Below are 26,539 nucleotides of genomic sequence, written 5' to 3' on the forward strand. Positions count from 1 at the left end.
GTTGTAGAAAACTCATGTTTATGGTAACGATTTCAGTGGTACCAAGTAGACAAGAGCAAGCTGTCGCCTGATCTTCAAGAGAAGTTCGTGCAGCTGCATCCAGATAAGGAGACACAGGAGTTCCTTTCCACCTCCATCGACAAGTCGTCCTGGGTCTGGACCCAGGTCTGGTACATCCTAGCCAAGTCCTTCTTGAGACACTTCTGGACTACAACAGATATCAATGGGTAAGTGATTATACAAATTAACTGAAGACTTTGAACCATGTTATCTGGACAGTTATAAATGGAAACATCATCATGTTTAAGTGTTTTAGTTTAGATTTTTGAAGCTTTGATTGGTGAAGGATTTTAATTTATTTCTTCAAAAATCACTTTGTATTTGCAAGTTCACGTCCCTCCAAAAGGTGCAGAAACATTTTTGCGTTTGTTTCAGCTTTTGCTTCATATTCCTCTTCTTTTTCTGGTGCCACTTTATTGCTAAAGGTTGGCTGTTAATAACTTGAAATGCCGGGTATCTTGGGATGTGATGCCGGTCCAATCCAGCCCGTCTCTTGCCTTGAACTTTTCCCATCACTATAAGCTGCAATAAGTCGTATCGATTATGACGCAAAACGTATTTTAACAATCTGCAACTTTCGTGTCGTACATACAATATTTTCGTCATAATTATTATTATATTATTTTGTACAGCAATCAAAATCTTTAAACTTTCTATGTTATATGTTTTAATTTGGATTTATCGGATCTTCGTATTAGTATGACCTGTATTTGAATTTAAAACTGACGAATGATTTCTTTCACAAACGATGAATAGCCATTTGAATCACGACAATGGGGCATTATTAAGTTCGTCCAGATTCGTCCAATTACGCCAATTACAAAGCCTGTAGTATATTTATGTATGAGTGTATTATTTCCTCATCCATTGTGTCGTATCTGCACAAATTAACTAATTCCAGTCGTCACTAGTGTTGCCATCGTCATATCGATAATTAATCGGATTCCTTGCTTGCTGGAACGATGGTTTTTATTAAATTATTTGTTAAGGATTGTAGCTCGCATTGGTCTGCTGTTATTGAACATTGTGTAAGGATGCTTAGGTTTTGTTGATTTATATGAAACACTGTTAGGCGATTTGTACAAACATTTTATATATCCTTCTACTTATTGTGATACTTCCTTTAAAAAGAACTGATATTTTAGCCTATACCTATATCTGAGAGCAGTATTTCTTAAGCTTGCTATCTTCATCCCAAAGTGGACTTTTTTTAAAGGCTGATCTAGGAGATCGATATTTAGTGTACAAAATAAACGTATGCGCACTGAGGTCACAGCTCATTTATGGTTGTAGCGCTGAAGTGATGAATCAGGGTCCTTCAGGAAAAATGCGTACTAATACTTGGAAGGCCGGCAACCTACTTGCAAGCCGTCAGCCATTTAGTCATAGCCGTTGAAACCACTTAATTGCCTCTAGATCTTTTTATTATACCTAAGTGTATGTTTCTTTAATTTTTATGTAAATTACTTTATTTTGCGTGTCTAGGGAAAAATATTTTTACTATAAGCATCGATAACTTTTGAGATTATATCGATAGTTAATTAGTATGGTACAACACTAGTATCCGGAGTGGTCTGTGAACGTTGTAAAGATCGCCGTGCGGGTGTCTATAGCCGACCACTAATAAATAATTTAAACAAATTGACGGATGAGATTTACTCATTGACTGCTTCCGTCTCTCAATTACGAACGCTTTATTTATCACTTGGCGCTGATCGGCTTGAGCTCGCCACTGTGCAACTGCAATGAGAAGTATTAGCACCTTCAAAAATTAAATTAAATCTCAGATTTCTGCATCTGTTCCGCGATCATTTCTAGTAGCCAAGTAGGTAATTCGCCTTCTGTGCTTACACAAACCATCGACTTTTTTTCTTCTTCTTTCTTTTGACGTCTTCACTGGACCAATTTGAGTGGTCGTTGGGGTCGTTCAAGAATAGAGCTTACCAATTCTTAAATTGCCGACAACGCAACCTGACATTAAGACCTGGGCAGTGCTATCGCTCTAATCAATAAAAATGAACTAGAGTTAAATGCGCACAAACTATGAAAAGTCCATTGGTTTACAGCCAGGACTCGAACCTTCGGCCTCAGGAAAGATAGTCGAAAGCTTGAGACATCACTGCTCAAGCTTGAAAACGCATACATGACAGGTTGCTTGCCAAACAACAATAAAAAACCTAAAATGAATTGCATGTAGTCTTTAAGACTCTAACATACGCCGATGACTTTGAGGATTTGACCTCTACTACAAACAATAATTTACTAACGCCATCTAGTCTAACAAAATAGTGAATAGTCTAACAAAACTACGTGAATACGAAACCAATTATTAGCTAAATATAAAAATTTATAAATAAATATTGGTCTAGAAAAAATGGTGGCTGCCAATTATTTAACTAGTACATAGATGATTTTTTTACATGTTTAATATTCTGTAATATATATCGTTCTGAGGTTAAAACTTTTTAATGTCAGTATTGCTAAAATACCGAAACCGAGTCATCATCATCAGCTGACGATGGACTCTGATGGTTGGTACTGGATCTCGAGGATGGTAAGCAGTAGACATACCGTCATTGAGCTCGTTGTAATCAGCTCAGCGAAACGATACTAGAAATGTGACTATATGAACCTGATGATGGACTCCGAAGGTGAGTAGTGGATCTCGAGGATGGTAAGCAGCAGACATACCGTCATTGAGCTCGTTGTAATCAGCTCAGCGAGACGATACAAGAAATGTGACTATATGAACCTGATGATGGACTCCGAAGGTGGGTACTAGGTCTCGAGGATGGTAAGCAGTAGACATACCGTCATTGAGCTCGTTGTAATCAGCTCAGCGAAACGATACTAGAAATGTGAGTATATGAACCTGATGATGGACTCCGAAGGTGGGTACTCGGTCTCGAGGATGATAAGCAGTAGACATACCGTCATTGAGCTCGTTGTAATCAGCTCAGCGAGACGATACAAGAAATGTGACTATATGAACCTGATGATGGACTCCGAAGGTGGGTACTGGGTCTCGAGGATGGTAAGCAGTAGACATACCGTCATTGAGCTCCTTGTAATCAGCTCAGCGAGACGATACTAGAAATGTGACTATATGAACCTGATAATGGACTCCGAAGGTGGGTACTGGATCTCGAGGATAACCTACGAGTGCAGCATGTTATATCTAAGCCCGAAAATGAAATCAGAGTCAATCAGACCCAGTACCCACCATCGGAGTCCACCATCAGGTTCATATAACACATTTCTAGTATCGTCTCGCTGAGCTGATTACAACGAGCTCAATGACGGCAGGTCTACTGCTTACCATCCTCGAGATCCGGTCCCCACCTTCGGAGACCATTATCAGGTTCATATAGTCAAATTTCTTGTATCGTCTCGCTGAGCTGATTACAACGAGCTCAATGACGGTATGTCTACTGTTTACCATCCTCGAGATCCGGTCCCCACCTTCGGAGACCATTATCAGGTTCATATAGTAAAATTTCTTGTATCGTCTCGCTGAGCTGATTACAACGAGCTCAATGACAGTATGTCTACTGTTTACCATCCTCGAGACTCAGTATCCACCTTCGGAGTCCATCATCAGGTTCATATAAACACATTTCTAGTATCGTTTCGCTAAGCTGATTACAACGAGCTCAATGACGGTATGTCTACTGCTTACCATCCTCGAGATCCAGTACCCACCTTCGGAGTTCATCATCAGGTTCATATAGTCACATTTCTAGTATCGTCTTGCTGAGCTGATTACAACGAGCTCAATGACGGCATGTCTACTGCTTACCATCCTCGAGATCCGGTCCCCACCTTCGGAGACCATTATCAGGTTCATATAGTCAAATTTCTTGTATCGTCTCGCTGAGCTGATTACAACGAGCTCAATGACGGTATGTCTACTGTTTACCATCCTCGAGACTCAGTATCCACCTTCGGAGTCCATCATCAGGTTCATATAGTCACATTTCTAGTATCGTTTCGCTAAGCTGATTACAACGAGCTCAATGATGGTATGTCTAATGCTTATCATCCTCGAGACTCTGTACCCACCTTCGGAGTCCATCATCAGGTTCATATAGTCACATTTCTAGTATCGGCTCGCTGAGCTGATTACAACGAGCTCAATGACGGTATGTTTACTGCTTGCCATCCTCGAGACCCAGTACCCACCTTCGGAGTCCATCATCAGGTTCATTTAGTCACATTTCTAGTATCGTCTCGCTGAGTTGATTAGAACGAGCTCAATGACGGTATGTCTACTGCTTACCATCCTCGAGATCCAGTACCCACTTTCAGATTCCATCAGGTATCAGGGTCAGCAACTTATTTTACTTGGTTGTACAAGTTGCACTTGAAACTTGACAACTCTAAATTTGAGTTTTGTTTGGGTAGGTACTTATATACATATACTTATAACATACAATAATTTCCGAAGTTCATGTCCTCGCCTCACTTGATATTTCTTTTTATATTTTGGCATTTCTAAAAAAATTCGCGGGTAAAAACTAAAATACGCAAATATTTAATTATTATTGGCTTCGACACACAAGCGTAGTCCTCCCGTCGCAAAGCGTTGAGGTGGACTGAAGACAAGCCGCATGCAGGGCTCGCGGGTGTGAAATTGCGGAGGGAAGCCCATTGCGCTTGAGTTTATTTACCTTTTATTACTTTCCATGCCCAGGAAACGAATTAATACAAATTTTTTTTTATCAAAATAATAATATATGCTATACCTAATAATACGTGTAAGATTAAAATAAATCGCATAAACCGTTTTGGAGCGAATTTGTAATTTATGTCTAATCTACGGTTCGATGGTAATTTTTTTTTTGGGAAATTGGTATTGCTTTTATCTTTTTTGATTTTATCAATCGATACAGTAGGCTTCAACCCACAATATATATTTTTTTTAAATGCATATGAGCGACAGTTCTTCCAACAATTTAATTTAAACTAGGGCTAGTTGACCGATTTGAGCACTGTTCAAGCCTTAAGGCCATTCAGAATCGAGACTCGACGCACGAACTATTTATATATCTTATTATCACATAGCATTAGATGAGTATAGAAAAAGAAGGAACTCATTAAATGCATAAAAAACATGCAAAAAAATTACGTTTACGTGAAAAACCAATATGTCATCTAGAGTATGTGTCAAAATCCAATACATTTCTGATATGCAAGAGTCATACTAGACTCTTCTCCCTAAGACTCATCCATCTTCATTCATTATAGTGACTACTAATACTTAAAATTTGTTTAAACTCTCCAAACGTAAAATATGAATATATTACTTTCATATCTATTGAGAGTTCATTGACGAACTTTTCAAGCAAGAACCCAAAAGTTCTAAGTACTATCCGAACATTATATTTATTTATTAACCAAAACAAAGTCCTCTCCTAACAGATGATCCTAAATCGACAAGAATGCATAACCAATAAGAAATAATTATATAATTATTACTATAGATACTAACAAATAGTCGACAGTTCAATAAAAGTAAAAAATTAATGACATTTTCAGAAGGTTTCAGTGTATTTCTATTTACTCGTTTTTAAATGTTGAAGCAATATCGAGATTTCCAATTAACCCCTATTTTTATCGAAATCCGCTATCTTTAGCCATTAGCTGACGTTAGATAAAGAAGCAATAGACCTATTCCATTAATAGATTGTCTTTGAACATACTTTTTTAGTACTAGTAGGGTTTTTGGTAGGTATATACGTGTATCGTCACAAACCATTTTTAATCAACAATATTTCCGCACTATTTCGACTTAATAATAGTACTAAAATTAAAAAAGAATAGAGCGTGTCTATGGACTTATTATCTTATTATCACATAGCATTAGATGAGTATAGAAAAAGAAGGAACTCATTAAATGCATAAAAAACATGCAAAAAAATTACGTTTACGTGAAAAACCAATATGTCATCTAGAGTATGTATGTCTTTACTTCCAAATTCACTACAAACTTTATGGATGTCTATGATATCATATATTGATAAAGATTACATTGTTTTTCATGCTCTTAATGAGGTATAAGTTTGTATAGTTTTTGTTTTTATTTTGTCACTGCTTGTTATTCTTTTCCCTTGCTAGCTTGCTTATGTTCTAGTATGTGTGTAAAATTTGTGATGTCATATTTTCTTGTATAGAGATTATAATATATATAGAATATTTTAGAATACACGTTGTTTTTTAAACTTATAAATAAATACCAAGCGTAAAGCTAAACAGTTGAACATTATTTAGAGTTAAGCATAGTGACAGAAAACAATAAATCTCAATAGAAATTGATTAAATGTAAATTAATTTGAAGATTTACACCGGAAAAGTCAATATGACCGATGCGAGCTCATTGAGTCATAACTATAGGCGCATTGATTAATATCCCGGATATTTTGTTTAAGGGGAGTTAATAACGTCACGAACGGCTTCCTGGACCACTCTGGTTAATACATAATTATTTTATTATATAGCAAATTTAGGTAATTGATATTATAATATACTACCTATACAAAATATATATACTAGATCAATGAACCTAAAACTAAAAACTAAAATAATATTTATTATGAAAAAGAGTACCTACCTTAAGGCAAGGTTCCAAGAAGAGAAAGTTAGATGCAGCGTTCCGCCTTTGAATAGCTTATGTCTATGTCTATGTCGACTAACCTTTTTGCTATTTTAAAATCCTTATAGCGCTAAGACCCTACACAGGTTGCATCTACTAAGCACTTCTTATACAGTATAGGCTTTCTCCAATTAGCTTCATCGCTCTCCATCTTCAGCATTTTTCTCCCAATCTTCTCCACCACTTGTCAGCCCACCGTCCAAGGGGTTCTTCACCTTGTTACTGCTGCTTCGACCTTTACCACCCAAAAATAAACTGTTTTGGTCCCGCAAAAATACACTCTCCAAGCCTTCGAAGGAGGCTTTGGTGTCCGTTATAGTCTTTGACCTAACAGTTGTATGGAACTTTAATAGCCTTAGAAATATCATATGTCATATGGAATTTAGAATTCGTTTCGGATCCTTAAAATAGGATGATTTACTATTAGCAAAATAGCTAGTACTAACAACGAGTCGTCATTATTTAGACGACATGTATGAAAAAAATAGTTTTTTTTCAATGCATTGAATTTAATCCATGTACATACGTTAATGATGAAGAGAAACTGCTAATAGTTGTACAATAAAACAGTTTTCATTCGCAACGTAATTAACCTTTGGCAGTAATTTTGTTAACGCGCACGTTAAATCACGTATAATTATGCCTATCTGATAATTTAACGAAATATCAAGCCTTAAAAGCTATAAAGTATAGCTTTTGCAATACAAATTATACTAGCGGATAATCGCGACTTTCTTGTCTAAAAATTTGTGAAAAATTATTTTTAATGAAAGGTGACTCATTATATAGATTTAGAATTTTCTTTTTTTAAAACATGGTGAGTAAACCTAAAACGTATTCTCATACCACTAAGATAGCATTCAGAGACTAATCTGGAATGAATGGATGAAAAAAACAAAAGACAATTGTAGATTAATTGTGACTTATTTCGACCAATCACAGACTCGCAACACGTTTTGTTTCGTCCAGTCACACTGAAACGAAACCTGGCAACGTTTCTAAAATACATTCACTCTGAGTAGGGCACGACTTTAATTCTTTAAGTATAAATTATTGAAATAGTTAATTAAGAATATAATTTAAATTATTAATCGTTTGTATCACGGCTTGAATTGAATTGAAAAACATCGATGCCTTAGTTTACTATACGTTCTAAATACGTTGTAAGGTCCTAAAATTACTGTATAAACAGATGTTAAATCATAATACTTTATGACGCACAGTTTTATTATATGTATGTCTTGTAATTTATGCACGGGCTGTTCTTAAATCTGGACAAATTAATTGCAATGACCTTTTTTAATTGCGTTTCTCGCAAATACATTTTTAATTGTCTGCTCGGCGATCGAGTTAAATTCTTAGTAAGTTATGTCTGTCTGTTGATTTTTTTTGAATAATATAATGTTGGAATTAATATGCCTTAAGTTATACTGCGTTTGGCGCGTTAGAGAAAAATTATTAGAGTATTTTTTACGATTCGCGCGCATACCGTCACAAAACCGCCCTGAAGTTAGTTATAGTCAACATTTTAGTTTTTCTTTGTTGGTGTCGTTTTCTCTTCAAATGTAGAATAAGGCCAAAGATAAATTTTTTGAAAACATTTTGATCTTATAACGTCAAAGAAGTATAATTTTTAACGCGTGTACATAAGTACACACATATTTTTTTGTTAGTGCAAATAATTCAAAAGTCCCATCACGATTCCTGAATTATTATTTCGTAACAAGCACCAAAGGCCTCTACTAACCTTTTTGTTTTTAGTCTAAATATATATAGAAATTTTGTCTGTGCACTTAATACATATATACTTTATATATGTTAATAAATGCAGATCCGGGGCAGATAATTAGTTTCATAATAAATGCAGCTCACATCAATTACAATGCGATTATGTTGAATATACCTTCGTGAATTTTAACCGTCAGATTGAAATTAATTATCGGTTATAAAGGTTTTACGAATCACGTCTGATTATTACATGTATTTGTAAGTTTTAACCCACTTAAAAATAAAGGTTATCAACGTGTCATATTTGGGGGGATCTGGATGATGGAGTCTATTTTTGAAGTTATACTTCTTTTGCGCGTTAGGGAAAAGTGATGAGAGTAAATTTTTACGATGCGCACGCAAATCGTCACAAATAACCGACACTCTGAAGTTAGCTTTTAATAGTCAATATTTCAGTTTTTTCTACTTTTAGTGTAGTTTTACTACAAACGTATAATAAGGTACAATTTAGGTATAAAATTGGTGATGGCAACACCTTCGACCTCCAATGAATGGTTAGAGCGAATAGGTAAAGCATAATAATTAATGTAAAAAAACTTTTTTTTAAAATCGAATTTAGACTTTCGTAAAAAGCACCTATATACCTATTGACATAAATCCATTTATTTTTGTATATATCAGTGTGAAAGCTGATATTACATTGTAAGCACGGGTTTTTGTGTACAGTTTGTATACTATCGCTTGAACTGCATTTATAAGAGGCGGCGTTTAGCTAAAGACCACATACAAACAATAGTAAAATGAATGGTATTGTGTTAAGTGTTTGGTGGCTAAATGTATCGTATTTATTACGTAGCTCGCTAGTCCGAGGCGGTCTCCACTTTTCAAGCTCGCGATCGTCCGATAATGTACCATTAGCGCGAAGGCTCGCGCCGGCATCCAATTGTCTGCTTAGATATCGCATACAAATGTCGATCGGAGCCGCGTCCTTCTCACCCTCATCTGCATTCAATTGTTGCCTTTATTATTGGTGGTGCGTAATCCTTAATCACAACTTGATCCGCTTAATGGTCACATCTGATGGCCGTTTAATTGGTATACTCTATAGCTTCGAAGAATAATCTCTAACCTCTCTGTTCCTGTAAAGGAACCTGTTGCTGGTGTATCACTCGTGAGGTTCTGGGTAATTGAGAAAGCCTTACTCCTTCTAGAAGTTCAAAGGTTTCCTGGGCATTTCGCAGGGTTCACGACCTTACTGATCCGGGGATTTCTGTTCGTTGGGAAGCCACAGCCACGCATACCTGGGTGACTGATTCCTCTGCGCTGAAATAGTCTCTGTACAAGAGACTGACTGTCTCGCCAAAGATGGGAGAAGAACACTGTAACGAAAGAATAAATTAATGAGAAATGAATGCTTCCTATAAAATGCAAAAGAGGCTGGCGCCCTATATGCTAGTTCTATAACTAAAATAACATGAGTAAAATTGGTTACGTCTGCTTTCGAAAATTTGGCTAAAGTTGTATAATCGTAAGGATCCGTTTGTCATCCAAAGAACTGCCAAGTGATTGCCGTGCGCTGCCGTAATTATTTACAACAAAAAAGCGACAGATCCGTAATAAGGGCAGCAAAGCCGTGCCGGTCGTCGCGCGTCGCGCCCGCGCAGTAAAAAGCGCAAAGAATACACCTCGATATGATCGCACAAAGGCCGCTTCTGGATCCTACCTCAATGCTAATTTCCACTATCGCGCTCACCCTCATTCATTTTCAATCGAAGCCAGCCTCCGTTTGCCTCTATTTTTTAAAAATCACATTAAAGAATCGAATATAGCAGACGTTTTTTTGGTTACCCGGTGCGTGCGACGCGATTTATTTGCCGAGTTTTTTAAAACGACATTCCGACTCGCTGTATACTTGTGTCTACCCGCAATTGGCATTTCGGCCTAAACGCGAGCTATACAAAGTCACCGGTTTTAACGGTTGTTTTTAACGCTCGGACCCTCTCACTGGGAACGAAGGATACAAATAAATTATTAATCGTTTGTCCTGTCTCTTATAAATTAAAATCCGTTCTTTTTGTGCCGAGCGCGACCTGCCTGGGCATTTTTTGGCCGCGCCAAGCTCGGTTGTCTGTCCTCGAATTTATTAAAAAGCTTAGCGCGAGGTGGGCAATTAAAGCCATGACAGAAATTAATACGGAACGCCGGGGTGCTGGCAGCGGTCTCTGATATTAATTTAATCCTGACTCGTTTTATTTGTTTAAAATTATATTTAATAATAATTAATTACGGTTAACCGAGCTCGAATCTTTAATGAGAGGATAAATCTGAAGTCAAAGGTTCTTGCGCAGTCTCAAGGAGAAGTTAATCAGGGGATTGTGTAACGTTCGTCGAAAATAATTACGAATGACAGGACAAAAAAATAATGGACATGAATTTAAAAGTTGTATGAAAATTATGTAATTAAGTGCGCGCGAAGAAAAATCGTAGGTTGCTCGCCGTAACGGTCTGGAAAATTACCCGTATAAATCAGAGTTGGGTGCGGGATGGGCTGATTTTCCACCATCTTTTTAACTTTGTTATTATTTTGATTTACTGACTTGGATGCTTTGACTAAATTACAACACTATACGGCAATTAATTTCCGCACTCATAAAAAAAAACTTTTATTATTTTGAAATTATTTTTTATGAAACTTTTTTCTAAGATATACATGTGGTATATCAAATTTGGCAATACACCTCTTTATACAACATAGGCGGGTATTAAAAAGCGTGGAAAGCTTTTTTGTATGTTGTACTCCGTATTATGCATTTAATGCCAGTTTCAAGCTATTGTCTAATATCTCTTTACTTCTCTTTTTATCATATTGTGATTAAGCAGTGATGAAAAGTATAGATACACCACAAATCCGTTAAAAATAAATTTGTGACGCTGTCTGTGGTCTTCGAGTAGTCGGCCTCGTTAAACATAATTCAGCACCGCACTTAACTTGTGGCTACAAACATCTTCATTGTACAAACTATGCAACAACTGAGTAATAAACATATTCTAAATAAAACTGAGAGGTGTTGGAAACGTACCCTGTGAACTTAGAACCAAAAAATTTGTCTCCATACTAGAGCAGGTCAAGTCACGATTAAAATTTATATCATCAAAATATATAAAGTTTCAAATGATGATTTGATTTAAAGTCCTATGTCCCCCAAGTGGGACAGAGGGTATCCAGCGTAGAAAACCAGCCTATTAGGTCCTGATCTGCTCTCTTAATTTCACTCCAGATCATTTCAGCTTCTTTCGCCTCTACAATGAGGCTACGTTCTCAGTGTGTTTTAGGCGGCGACGTTTCCTTTCGCCTTAAGAATCCTAGTCGAGGGCTTGCTTGGCAATATGATCCACAGTCAAAGGATCCCCGTGGAGCGTATTAATAAAATAATAAAAAAATATATTGAAAGTAAATTAATATGCACAGATGTTAGTAACAGAAGACATTGTTTGTGACATTCGCAGCTTCGTGTCTAAACCGATTAAGATACGGTAGAATCACTGCGGGATGTTTCAAGATAATTAGATATATTTATTTGCCTTAAATATTTATGAACTTCGCAATGTACAAGGTAATAACCAAGTACTGTAAATATACTATATATATATAGGTACTGGCAATTTAAAAAATTGTGGTATTAATTTTTTGACTGATGTTCGTGTTAAAATACGTAAATAAGTCAGTGGCGCTATTTTTTTATGTAATAGCTGGCAAACGGGCAACGTCAATCACATTACTAGAAGGCTCGCAAGTGCGTTGTCGGCCTTTCAAGAATTGAAGGACTCTAAGTCGAATTGGTTCGGAAATACTTCAGTGGGCAGCTGGTGGTGCCACAACCCCTTTAGTGCTCAGATTTCTATATCTGTTTCATGAACATTTGTATATTAAGTAGATGATCAGCCTCTTGTGCCTGACACATTCACACACACAGCCGGTTTCCTCACGATGTTTTCTGTCACTCCATTATTATACAACTCAAAGAATACAATTCGCCGTGCGTTTTTTTTTTATTTTTTACAAAATAATAAATATTGTCTCAATTAAGATTTTAGTTTGTTTTTATAAAAAATTTAGGTTTCTAAATGCGACTGTATTGATGCTGTTATTTTAATAATGAATTCCTAAAACTATAGCCCGCTAATGAAATACCTTTAATCACAATAAAATTTGAATTCGGACGACCGCGGTTATAAAGCCGCAAAAAATTTTAACGGCAGCTCGAACATTTCTTAATTAGTTATTTTTAAGGCAAATTCGACTAAGTCTAACAAAGGGTTCGTTCAAATAAAAATAAAGGTGCCTCGTGACGAATCGAGGTGTTTCGGCGGGCCTTTTTAGTTCAACTAATCTAGTGATGGCCTTCGTTTTTAATTAACGATCGTGTTACATCGCCTCACGTACAACTTATGCTATAGTCACTACGCATTATGAGTATAGGGTTGTCTCTGTTTTTGCTTTAAACTCGCGTTTTGGCTCCTTACTTGGAATGGGAAGTGGAATTAAGTGGGAAGAAAAACAGCGGATATGAAGCTTGGGTACATGAAATAAGGAAAGCGGAGAAAGGTTAGACAATAGTATTACACTCGTCGGAGATCGTGTATTTATATTAAATATAATATCACAAAGTGACTGTAATTCTTCTTATAGTAAATTCTCGAATACAGTCTATTTTTATTTCACGCGTTTTATTGCTAATTTGAATTTATTTATTAAAAAATAAATATTGATTGATATATGATATTGTCATTAGCATATGAATCATTAGGTATAACTCCAACTGCTAATATAGGTATTTTTTTGTAAACTGTCATGTTTGACAGTTGAACTTTATCTATACTAATATTATAAAGAGGAAAGGTTTGATTTTTTGTTTGTTTGTTTGTATGAATTGAATAGGCTCCGAAACTACTTGGCAGATTTGAAAAATTCTTTCACTGTTGGAAAGCTACATCATTCCTGAGTGACATAGGCTATATTTCATTTTCAAAAAAATAGGCATCCTTACTAAAATTACGATAACATTAACATTTGTTTATTATTTGATACAATTCTAACAGATGGCGCTGAGTTAAAGGTAGTAGTTTGGCAAGACGACGTTTGCCAGGTCAGCTAGTACTTACATAAAATTGATCAAACACATGGAACTTGATTTACGTATTTACGGCTGATTAACACCAGTTCGAGCTGTTTAAGTTAACAGGGGAAAACTGGATAAATGTTGCTCAAGGCAAAAAAGTAAAAGCCGGGGATTGAAGCTACAACCTCAAGTATGAGAGGAGCATGCTGAAATCGCTAGGCCAATATTGCTCTAGACAACGTGATAGGTAAAAATGAAATAGGCTTTTACGATAAAAGGGATCATACATTGCACATTTTTTTATTTATTTATACTAACACAAGAAATGTAATTATTAATTAATAATGTTTTAATAATAACATTTCAGTTATAATAAATGAAAGTTGAATGTTCAGCCCTAGCTGTAAGTAATTAGTCAGAAGCCCAATCTGGCAATATGAATACCTGCAACAATGAAACCGGTAGCCATCCCATGTGTTAGTAATTTAATCATTAAACCTTCAAATCGTAAAGCTTTTATGCCGACTCAAGTTCTCACTGATAAATAGTATTCAGCTGCAGTTTTATCGGTGTTTTATAATAATAAAGCAGTCTTCATCATGCGACTCTCAGCTGATGAAGTCGTAGTATCGAACCAAAGTCCTGAACACCAAAGTTTATATAAATTCAAAAATCATTTATTCATATTGGTAGAATAATGTACACATATGAACGTCAAAAATAAAAGAAATATAAATTTTACATTTACTGCAAGTTCTCAAATCAAGGGCGTAGAACGGAAGAGAAGAACTGGCAATAAACTCACCGCCACTCTTATTAATCGCCAAGTTTTTTTTTTACACAACGTTTGTAAGGAGCTGCAACCATATATATTATAATACATTAAAAAGACTTGTCCTCTATCAGAAACAAGCGTATTTACAACTCGTACTATGAAGAAGAGCATCGCGCATCGGCATGCACAGAAGGCACCTAGCCTGTTTGAAAAAATAAATGGTCACGAAGTTGATACAGAAATGGGGCTGCAGCATAACTTTTTTTTATTAATATAATTACTTACCATTCTTTATGTAGAGTCATCGGATAGGCAGAGGCTATTTGCACTCTCACAATCATTTATACCCAAAAAGCGTTGGAGCGAGACAGCAACAGATAACGAAATGTACACACGAGTGACTAGATGACAACAACAAGTAGGTAATAAAACCCATCCAACCTGGATATGGTGAGGATGGTGTGGGTGACGCTAATGATGATTGGAAGATCTCGAATAGAAAATATGAAGTATAGAAATCCATCTAGTTGATTTCAGTTAAGTTTTGCGGATACTTCTGTAATTAAAAGTACTAAAATATGATGTCTGGATACTATTTTATTTATGAATTCTATATATTCACGCCTTTTTCCCGAAGGGGTAGCCATAAAATACTATAACTAGGTAAAATTTATTTCAAACATCTATATTGCATACGTGAATAACAGACAATTAGGATCGGGGGTTAGTGAACTAATATCTTACTGATATTCTTATCATTATATAAATGAATATAAACAATATAATTGTAGTTTTATTTTTTTATATAATAATATTAAAAAATTTAACAAAAATATAATATTATATTCTTTATAGATATTCTTATTCGTCTTACCATAGGCATAACAGAATCTATATGTAAATCGTAGAAGAATTGTATTTATTAAAATCGTGACCCTTGACTACCTAATAAGGTAATTCATATTTAAATTCTTAGAAATACCATCCAAACCTAATTTATTTTGAAAGTTTCACTCCTCTTAGTGTTCCTATTAGAGAAGATAATTCCTTTATACACGATACATTGAGCTCCGATTCACGTTCAAAAAAATTACATTAACAATAATAATAGTTGATTACCATCTATATTGAGTGGATGACGATTATTTCCGAGCGGCATCTCAAGTGAAATGCGCACGCGTCGCCTCGCTACCAAGTTACGCTACGAAATTACCTTTGCGTCGTCGCCGATTTTATCGATGGAATTTATCGTAGTGTACTTACTCTGATCCACCTTTCCTATGACAATATTGATAGATTATATCAATAAACATGTTTAATAAAATAATATGAGGTATATATACTAAACTAGTAAGTAGTTTTTCAAATAAAATATTGACAGTTTGTCTCTTTGAACGACGAGTGAAATTTTCATTCGGTGTGTTTGACAAAATATTGACATGAAACAAAAATAATACAAATTATAAATTCATTGAATACTGTTATATAAAAAAATAAGTAATTGAAATACCACAGAGCGAAACCCGTTCGTTAATTAATAAAATGCTGAGCCACCATTTTAAAGCGATCAAAACTCCAACAGCGCATAACACTTATCTATTTCGTATTAAAATCTTAAAAATGTCTCTAACATGCCTACGCAGCTTTCGACAAAAAAAAACCAATTTAATATTAATCGACTATTAATTTGAATCTAATCTTTTAAATCTGTCAAAACAATTTCACTCAAATCGTGATTCGTGGTCACGTAGAGCTAGACTGCGCAACAGCAGCACAGTAGTAACGAGTGTGTAATTATTATCACTACGGCGCCGGTAGCCGAATGGCCGACTCATCGTAATTTGATGCCGAGCGGCCCGCCCCGCCGACAAAAAACTAATTAACGAAGATGGAGCCCCGGCTGACCACTTACTGATGCATTCGACGTATAAATTATTAATACAACTAAATAATCACGAACACTTTTTTTCACACAAATTATATGGAAAGAAAATTAGAATGCGTGATTAGCGTTTGCAAAGTCAAAAGTGTGTTTGTTGATTAATAACGCGGCGGTGCATTTGATATACTCTTTTTGCACAAATGTGTGGGCTTGAGTGCGCTATCTATTTCATATATGTATATATAATTCTTAAAAGGAAATTAACATAATTATTGTATTTATATATACGTATGTAATATGTGACCAGTGTGTATTAAAAGAGGACGTACATAAAATACTAAAAGGTATGTATTAAAAGGCCGGTAACGCACTCGCGAGCCCTCTGGCATTGAGAGTGTCCATAGGCGGCGGTATCACTTAAGGTGAGCCTACTGCCCGTTTGCCCCCTGTTCTATAAGAAAAAAAATATATATGTATATACTCATATGAGTAATAATTAAATACAAAGACAGAATTCACACTTTCCCATCCCACAATTCCTCATTTCATTTGATGAGTATTAACACTTTCTAATGTTACTTAATTCAAAGTTGGAATTATAATTTTCATACTGTGTTTATAACACACAATGGGTCGTATCAGGAATGCATTGGAAGAGACGACAGATTGTCAGAGAGATTAATAGTGTATAGAAATCACTAGACAGCTTAGGTGTGTACGTATAGTTTTATTGCGCTTTACGATAAGGCGTATAAAACAATACGCTATTAATGATTTCCTATTATTCTACAAAAGTTCATTTAAAGTCATTGACAAGAAGATAACTGAAAACTTCATTTTTTTGATAGAAATTGATTAGATTTTTTAATATTAATGGAGCGATACTTCGAAGATAGCGGTTAAACAATTTTGGGATACCATTTTTATAAAATAAAATATAGTACGATTTGTCTTTAGCCTCAAAATAGGTTTCAGTTTCCGGTGATTACCTCTTCATTAGGGCTAAATTTTAATCCATGGCAGTTGATTCATTTCTTCATCATTCCTTTGATTCCCTCGACTCTCTTATAAATATGTTGGTAAATAACTATTTATGACTTATAAATAACCGATCACAATTCATGTAAATGCCTAGAAATATATATTTATTTTTATCAACCAAAAAATTAATCAAATAGTCTCTCTTATTATTAAAATTATTGTTAGGATTATTCTTAATATAAGGATTATTTATAATATTAGATTTTATTACATATCGTCAGCTAAAGCTTAAGGTTCGTTTTGCACACGTCTCAATTTAAGTACACTTGTGGCAGAATCGATGTATGATCCGTGGAGAATTACATTTCGGCGACGTGGACACGGTCCCTCGCGAAACCTGATCAGCTCAGTCCGTCAACAAGCCGGAGTTAATCCTTTTCATACTTATTTAAACGCCCCAACATTGCAACCGCAATGCTATTGTTCACTGGGGCTATTAAATTTTTATTACCTCAAACGTCAAAACTTTTTAACACTAAGTAATGATGAACTTAAAATATACCAAGCGCATACGTTAATAATTAATTCTAATAACCGAGGCGATTTAGTTTCAAGGTAAATTGGCATTGGAAATCGGACGCTTGATTAACAAAATCCAGTCAAAGAAATTCGTCTAAACCTTCCGAGAATAGCTACCGGAGCCGAAAGGGATTAATACAAAAGGTTTATAAAAAACCTTTGACAGAATTAAGAGCCGTCGCGTTAGGAATTGCGTTGTGCGACGCGTACAAGTGAAACATTATGCGCGAAACAAAGCAGCCGGATCGAGTCTTAACTCATTTTTAATTATGTTATGGCTTTGGTGAGGCTTAGGTTACACTTGCGAGTGTGCAGTGTGGGACACGTCAAAGGCCAATTTGTCTGACTGCATGTGCGGTGGTGTCTTTATTATTTATAACTCCTAAGCCGACTGGTATTTTATATAACAAAAAATTATGTATATATGATATGAATAGTACATATGAAGATAGAATACGTAATATAAAGGTCAAAAATTTATAAAACTTAGAAAAATAAAAATCAATTAAAGTAGATAAAATTCAATTTTGTTGGCCAAAATAATATACGTAGTTTAGATTGTACTACCATCATATTTGTGTATATATTCTTTCAAATAAATTACTATTATGGATGGTCGGTGTATGTCTATATGTAGAATCTTAATTCCATGCTGTGAATAAACGAAATAATAAACTTTACGTAGTTGTAGTAGTACTTACGGTAGCAGAAAGATACAAATTTTCAATTTCACCTTTTACATTTAATAAATCTCAACCTAAAAGTAATTATAAATAAATCTATGTAGCCAATATATAAAAACAAGGTGTCTTAATGTGAATGACCTGGCATTGCAAGCTTGTTTTAGAGCATAATGGTCATAAATTAAGAAACTTGACGAATGATGGTGCTAAAAGTGTTGACAGCGAGATAAAACATGTAATTATTCAAGACGTAACAGTAGCTCATTGTGGACTCTTATTTCATGGTGGATTACAACACGCCGGTGACAATGGGTTATAAAAGATTTTAAAAAGAGAAATCCTAACAGACGATAGTCGCCTTTTCGCCGCGGCCTATTTTATTTATTTATAAGTTATCTTACAGCTGGAAGATAACTTATAAATAAATAAAAATATAAAACATGTCTACTATTATAAAAGAAAACACTCAGACAAAATACAAAGCAAAAACAGATTATATTTTTAAACAAAATTTACGAAACAAGGCATAAGTCAGTTACGTATGTACGGTAAAATAAAATATAACTAGATAATAAAATAAGGAAACTAAAATTAAACATTGAACAAACTACAACTTAATATTTCAAAGAAAAAGAAAATCGTTTCGGTTAAATAAAATCAGTTAAGTTTTCGTACGAGGCACATGGAACAATTCTGAATTAAAGATATTAATGATTTACATATTTATAAAAGTACACCTCCATAATATACACTTCATTTTCTACAGTCGACAATTTATCTATTCAAAAATAGATGACAATTGAACATAAATTTTACAAAAAATACAATAAAAATAATACACATGCAACTACAATTTTTATTTTTCACTAGTAATTTAAAAAAATTCTTATTCGCTTAACAATGCCCTACCCGATAGGCGATTAACAACGTTTTTTTTAATTTACCTTCTTTCAACTAATTATATTTGATATTTATTTTGGAGCAAAATATTGACTGAATGGCACGTACCCTAGAGTCGGAAAACGAAGAAGTGGCCGACAAGGCAAGAGATGGGAGGAGGAACTGAAACTAACAGCAGGGTACAACTGGAGAAGAGTCTCAAAATATAGAAAACAGTAAAAGGGTCAGAGGAAACCTTTGCTAAGAGACTTTTTTGATAGATATGGATACACTGTTAGAAATTTATAAAAAAATAGTTTTTTTTTCTTGAAAATTAAAAAAAATATATTATTCGTCTCGTAGGTACGTATTATTCAATTATAATTTAGTAATTTAAGTACATATTTGCATATTTACCGGTAAACGATTTGAACACAAAATAGGATCACTTTAAATATAAAATATGTATTCGACTTTATCGTTTGATGGATTTCCCTACTTCATACATATATTGCCTAGTAAATAAGATATGGAATCCAGTATAAGAATCTGAATTATGTAAGGACTTTGCAAGCGGCCTTGACGCACAGGCGCAGCATTGGCGAATCGTCGCGAATAATCGACGAAAACAATTTTAATACAAACGTTTCTGGCATTGAGCACCTTAGTGTATGAGATGTTTTGAAAATTTGATTTATTTATTGCGTAATTGTTCAAGATCAAACACATATATGTTTCGTTTCGTTTTAATCATAATTCCGGGACTATGTTAAAGGAAGCGTTTTTATACAAAATGTATAATTAGAGATTAATTACCTTTAAAAAAATTACCCTTTTGAAATCATCTTGAGTATCACTTTGTGTAATTTTCTTTAGATCGACACTCTATGAGTAATGTAACTATTGTATAATGTATAAATTACACGTTATTTACGTCACAAAACAGGAGAAAACAAATACAATACAAGAAGACAATACAATAACAACAGTAAACGGGAGGTCTTACTGCTAAAAGCAGTTTTTTCCAGACAACCCAGACACATATACTATAATCATAAAAAAATCAAATAGAAGACTTGACTTTGAAATACAATTACACGCAAAGTTAAAAAACAGCGCACACTAAAACAGACTGTTAAACTGTTACTAGTTTCGTTCGTGCGTTATTCGTACTTAGTAAATATCGAACTTAAAATAATATAACTGCATACTAATAACAATATTAGAGGAATGCACGACCAAATGGGAGGAAAAAGCTCTCGATCATGAGTGAATGAAGCGATTATCGGCGACTGCGCAGGCACGCGGAACCAAGCGGGCGTCACGACGCGCGCGGCTTTGTCTCATTGGCTTGACCCGTGCCCCGGACAAAAAAATTCACTAGTTCAGGAGTTGGCAATACATTCATCCAATATCTTGTTTATGGATAATAGTTTTGGAGAATTATACAAAATATGTATATCGTATAATTATACTACAACGCTTCACGTGGTCACAGGTTGACAAATTGAGATAGTATTGTAATACTCAGTCTTGTTTAATCATATTTGCATTCATTTACCTGTCTTTGTAGTAATGTATCTGATAGTCACAGACTTTTCATTTGTTTCGAAGTCTCAGTGCTCAATGATTTAATAATAGAATTAATGGTACAAACATTTTTCAAATAAAATGAAAAATTCAAATATGTGGAGTACAATCTATTTATAATTAATAAGGCAGATAGTAAATTAAGACGTTTTAACTAGAGGTTGGAGAGTTTTGAGCACCAATAGACTTCCTTTTTTTTGGAAAACATCATGAGCAATCGGGGTGCCTTAGATCAAAAGTCGACGGCGTATGTCAGGCATAGGAGGTTGATTACTTGCCTATTAAATTGACAAATGATCATGATACAGATACAAAAATTGAGGCCCCGACCTAAAAAGGTTGTAGCGCCACCGATTTCTTTTTAGCAACAGAAATTGTAATTTTTATCGATACGATTATTACCAAAATAATTTAAAGCAACTCCTACGCTACTAATAACAAAGAAAAAGCGAGCGTCTTGTCTAATTGTAAAAAATGTAATCGAACACTTTTTTAGTTAATAGTGCTTCTGTAAACGGTGTCATTGACTTATGAAATATTCAAGTCGTGTGCATCACTTCAATTTGTTCTCCGTGACTTAATTGTGCTTAGAATAAAATAAAAGGTATTAAATTTCCTACTATAAAGAAAATATAACTAAAATCAGTCCACAATCGTTAATACTAGTTTATTGAACTTGCCATTTAAAAAAGAAGAACTTCAATTAAACTAATTGCACGTCGCCACCGGACAGTTTTAATTTTGTAACTTTAGTTTTCCTCTTTAATCCTGATTATTTTCATAACTCAATCATAAATTAATATAAAAAGCGTTTATTTTTTCTTAACCTTTTTACTCCGTTGACAACTCTAAAAACTTGTTTGGTAGCAAATTATAAGTCTTCCATCCCTCGGATTCCCGTTACTCTTTTAAGACGGTAACAAGGCATTTGTTAGCGCTAGTGAGGTGGGTTTGGTGCTAATTCAAGCTCACGATGCGCAGGCGCAGGCCGCATCTCATTTACCTTATTAAGGCGCTCTGCGGCCGGCAATGTCGCTCAATGTCAGACTTGAAGTCGCATACTTAAATTCACAATCAAAAGAATAATTTATTCATTTATATTCATTCCAGACCAGTCTGTTTGAAGGAAGCTGTATTTATAGAGATAAAAATAGAAATAGATACTTATGTATCGTCTTTTGTTTGTAACAATTTTGTATTTCCTAGTTGACCCGACAAACTTTGTTTTGCCATATTACCATTATTGCAGTACTAATATCACTATTGAAAAATGGGGGTTGGTGGTAGAAGGGTGAAAAAGGTTTTAAAAAACTCATGGGAAATCCCCACTTAGGCGACTAAAAAACAGTTTACGACCCATTCTCAGACCTACTGAATATACTCACGCAAAAAAGCGGTCAAGCCGTTTCAGAGGAGTTTGGTTACACAGTGACACGAGAATTTTAAATTACGTTATTATTATATTTTTTAGTTGTTTAGCTAGTCAAATGTTTGGGTAGATATGCTTATTTATTTATTGCCAAAATAATTCTGTCCTAACAGATGACCCTAAATCAGTGAGACTTTTACCATGCACATGCATGCTACCATGCAATTTAGCGCTTCTAATAATACTAATATACTATTTAGGACTATGTAAGTTACACATTAATAACATAAAGTTATTATTATTATTCACTATTGACAAAGTTTAGTTTCAGTAATGTATGCGCCACGTCATTACACTAGAACACACGAGTGCACCGAATTTGCATGCCCTCGCCTGGCCTCATTCGAATTGAGCCTGAATAAATCTAGAGAGGCCTTCGAGACCGCTGTAATGAGCTAATTTGGCATACGGGAGTGGCCTTCTGTCAAATATGTACCTTTATTTCGGTAGGATGAATTCCTTACAGAGAAATCTATACATTCGCGCATGGTATTATGTTATATCTTTAATTAAAATACCTTTAAACTATAAAGAATCCAATTTATAATACAGGTTGATTTAATAAAGGTTTTATATTTTAATTACTTAGCTGTCCAACTTAATAAAAACCCAAATACTAAAATAAAACTATTTATAGTATTATTTTTCTAATTCACAATTCAAGAAATAAATTAAAAAATACTCGAATTTTTCCAGCTTTTTTCGATAGATTTTCATTTATATGTAGATTGAATAATTAATCATTTATATTATATTCATTATTATACGAGTTTTAATTCATTATTTTACTATTAGGTACCTAGTAGTAATAATATCGCATTATAATTAAATATCAATATTTTTGTTTTCGTGTCATTATGTTTAAAAAACGCTATAATAATGTTGCGTTGCGTCAAATGATTAATAATATCATTATTAACTATCTGTTACCAACATTAAGGCATATACATATATAGTCAATGAGTTATAATTTAACCTGTTTCAAGAACCTAAATGTTATCGTAATTTTTTTCTGAAAATTAACAATATTTGAATTTCTTCAATAAAGATTTCATTTTTAAACCTCTGGTAGGTATACATAAATGATCGATTGACTTAAAATTTTTTTTTTTTATTATTTAACAAGTAGAATACAATTTTTCTTTCACGGATTTACTTCTTAATTAGTATACTTCTCTAGTTCTATTAAAGTTTGTTCGAGTAACAAACCTTTGATAAATCACACTTCATCACACAAAATTTTTAAATGTTAATTAAAATTAATTAAAATCTGTTCCAAAGTATTCCGTCAATACAAGCGTTGGATAGTCATTTAAGGTGAGCACGATTTTTGTAAAGTCTTGCAGTATTGGCATAGCTTGCCCCATTGTAATACAGTTAATTCCCTATGCATTGTGATACGGCGAGATTATCCATGTTTGGTTGCGGGAATAAAAACGATTATCTCGCGTATGTGCGCACCTTTGGTGGTAAAAACAATGTCCAGGAAAGTAATGGCAAATAAATAATAGTGCTCGGTACACATTTTAATTATAAAGAATCTTCTCTAATGTAAGATGAATAGCTTCTAATAGGCAGAGGCAGATAAGTTTTGACATGTATGATATATATATTTGCCAAAAGGCAAGTGCGTTATCGGCCTTTTAATAATTTAATTGTTTTTAATTATAATTTTACGTTATAATATGGCCGATAGTGTGGTATTTTATTGATCTGCCATAGTAGGCGTCTTTTAGAGTTATTAAAGTATTTATTTGTTTAAAGTACATGATCTGGATAGAAATGATCACTGGGAACCAAGTTGTGGTTTCCAGGGAAAATTTCAAGCTCAAACTCAACATAACTGTATTAATATAGGAACTAAGTACACTTATGAACGTCAATAGAAATGATGTTAAATTGATTCTAAATTTACATTTACTGGTTTGCAAGTCAAGGGCGTAGGTCGGTCAAGAACTGGCAAGAAACTCTCCGCCACTCTTTTTCTTTCGTGTTTATCTACATTATTCAAAACTTATTATTTTTTCTTCTGTATTACTTTAAAGTATTCTGTATTTACTTTTTAAAAATGGAAAAATTTAAATATGGAATGTTTTTCTAGTTTAATGAATATATAAGATTTATTACATATAGTTTTTAATAACTAAGCTGTAGTTGTGTATTTTATAACTTCACGACTCGTCTAAATTACTAAGTAAATAGAACATAATAATTCTCTTTGAAACTAAAACCTCCCATCAAGACAATAGGTATTGTCTCTATGTAAATGAGGAAAGCGTCGTCCAATGGGCGACTGAAGAGGTAATTAAAAATTCAAATTAGAATCGTCCCCTCAGCGACGCGATTACCGAGCATTAATTACTTGCGACCAATTAAACGTTAGGGCGAAAGAGCGATAAAGGAACGGACCAATGGGGGAATGCCACTGAAGTAAGGCGTAGTAATTAAGACGAAAGGGTTGAGTTTTCCGGGCGTGCCGTTTGGGCGTTTGATTGCACCCTAGTACCTACTAATGATCAACTCTAAGGTCCATATTTAAGTTCATATTTCAAGTCACAAACTCGTCTTGAGCGCTTGCAATGTTGAATTTCATACAGAGAAAAATTCTATTAAAATTCGTCACAACTGACCACTTCATAAGCAAATATTGGTTTCCTAATACATCATCATGTGTCTCCATAATTATGGAATAATATTCGTTTAAGATACAAGGACCTCTGAGCCGTTCCAATCTTCAACTGATCTATCTACCGCATTTAAATTACAGTGCTTGCCACTATACAAAGGATAGTAAAAGTAAAATCATCTTAAAAAGCACCAAGTTTATTTTGTCATTGTCTAGGCACCACCCACACTCGACGCGGACATAACTCTAAGGCATATCTCAATCCGTCGCGTTCACCCTTCAAAGAAACAATAACGTAGGTTTATTTGCATGCACCTATTCATTGGAACGTAAAACAGATGTAGGTGGAAAGAATTGAGTTTTCGTTCGCGTCGCTTCCCCCGTTCTAAATGGGCCTTTCACGCACCTCACTACGACTTCGAATGCGCCACTATTTGCCTAAACGAGATGTTTTTATTCTCCTCCACTCAACATTCAATTCGTATTCGTGCAAGGATTAAGCGAATGTATTATTAAAGCGATGGGATTACGTCAACTCTAGACGGTTCGAATTTGCAATATGAATTTTTATTTTCCTATGCTAATGTTTAATGGGTTAGGTAAGATTCGGGAATGATAAATCGATTGTTTATTTAAATTTAATCCGATGTTTTGGATACCAAAATTTATACTGAAATCGCATAGGTCAAAGTTTTCGTATCGCAGTTATGTTATAACAAAGGAGCTTCTTATAATGGGAAAAAACGCTTTTTAAATCAATGCCTCTATCCACTTTTTCTTAGGAATCAAAGATAAATCGAAACTATGACTTTGTCGTGAATATAAAGATGTAATTATTCAACACCTGTCTAATGTCTGTGTAACTATTCGTGAAAATATATTAATAAAGTTTATATGACCATCATATGATATTATGCATCAGTTTTGAAAAAAAACTGAAACAAATAACTGAACATGAGTATGTTATTAAAGGAATAGATGAAGTGTAAATGATCGGGCTCAGAAACTGGGCCTACATACACCCCCGCCCGCCCGTCACCGACAGAAGAAAAATGCTAACACGCCCCCGCGGAAACTATTAGTTATTTCGGCACCCCCAACGGTCCTACGTATAATTCTATGGGTTATTTTTCACGTTTTCTTACCAGTATGTAGATTAAATTTAGAACTCCCATGCATATAGTAAGTGAACGTTTTAATCATCTCGTTTTTACTTCGCATTTTCCTCCTCAAATAATAGCAGGGAAGTGAAGAACGCGCGCAAAAATGTTGTTCATATTTCTCCACAACAAAGCGAACTTCTTACCAGCTATGTAGTTGAACAAGTTGCTTGCCATAATGGAAGCTTATGAAAAATTTAACTAGCACCACTCCGTTGTACATTACATAATACAAAGAGCGACACGACAGACCGGAAGTAGTTCTACGTACACAGACAAAGCACACAAACATGAGGTCATCTCCCCTCATTAGGTGGTTAGTTTTCCGGGCGTGTCCGCAGACTCCGGTGCGGGGGGGCGCGGGGCTGACGGGAAGTTACTTAATTAATCCCCCA

The 26,539-nt window shown here is 34.6% G+C and overlaps 1 protein-coding gene across 6 annotated transcripts in view; it reads left to right on the top strand.

Annotated features, from left to right (window-relative positions):
* Window positions 1-26,539, top strand: part of LOC111003014 (protein-L-histidine N-pros-methyltransferase) — a 64,005-nt gene that overhangs the window by 21,798 nt on the left and 15,668 nt on the right. For all 6 annotated transcript variants that reach the window (XM_022273347.2, XM_022273342.2, XM_022273343.2 and 3 more), the window contains one exon: window positions 37-227. In XM_022273347.2, coding sequence (XP_022129039.2) covers window positions 37-227 — 191 coding nt within the window. The remainder of the gene's footprint in view (window positions 1-36; window positions 228-26,539) is intronic.

Source organism: Pieris rapae, chromosome 4 (genome assembly GCF_905147795.1).
Source record: "Pieris rapae chromosome 4, ilPieRapa1.1, whole genome shotgun sequence".
In the NCBI taxonomy this organism is placed as follows: Eukaryota; Metazoa; Arthropoda; class Insecta; order Lepidoptera; family Pieridae; genus Pieris; species Pieris rapae.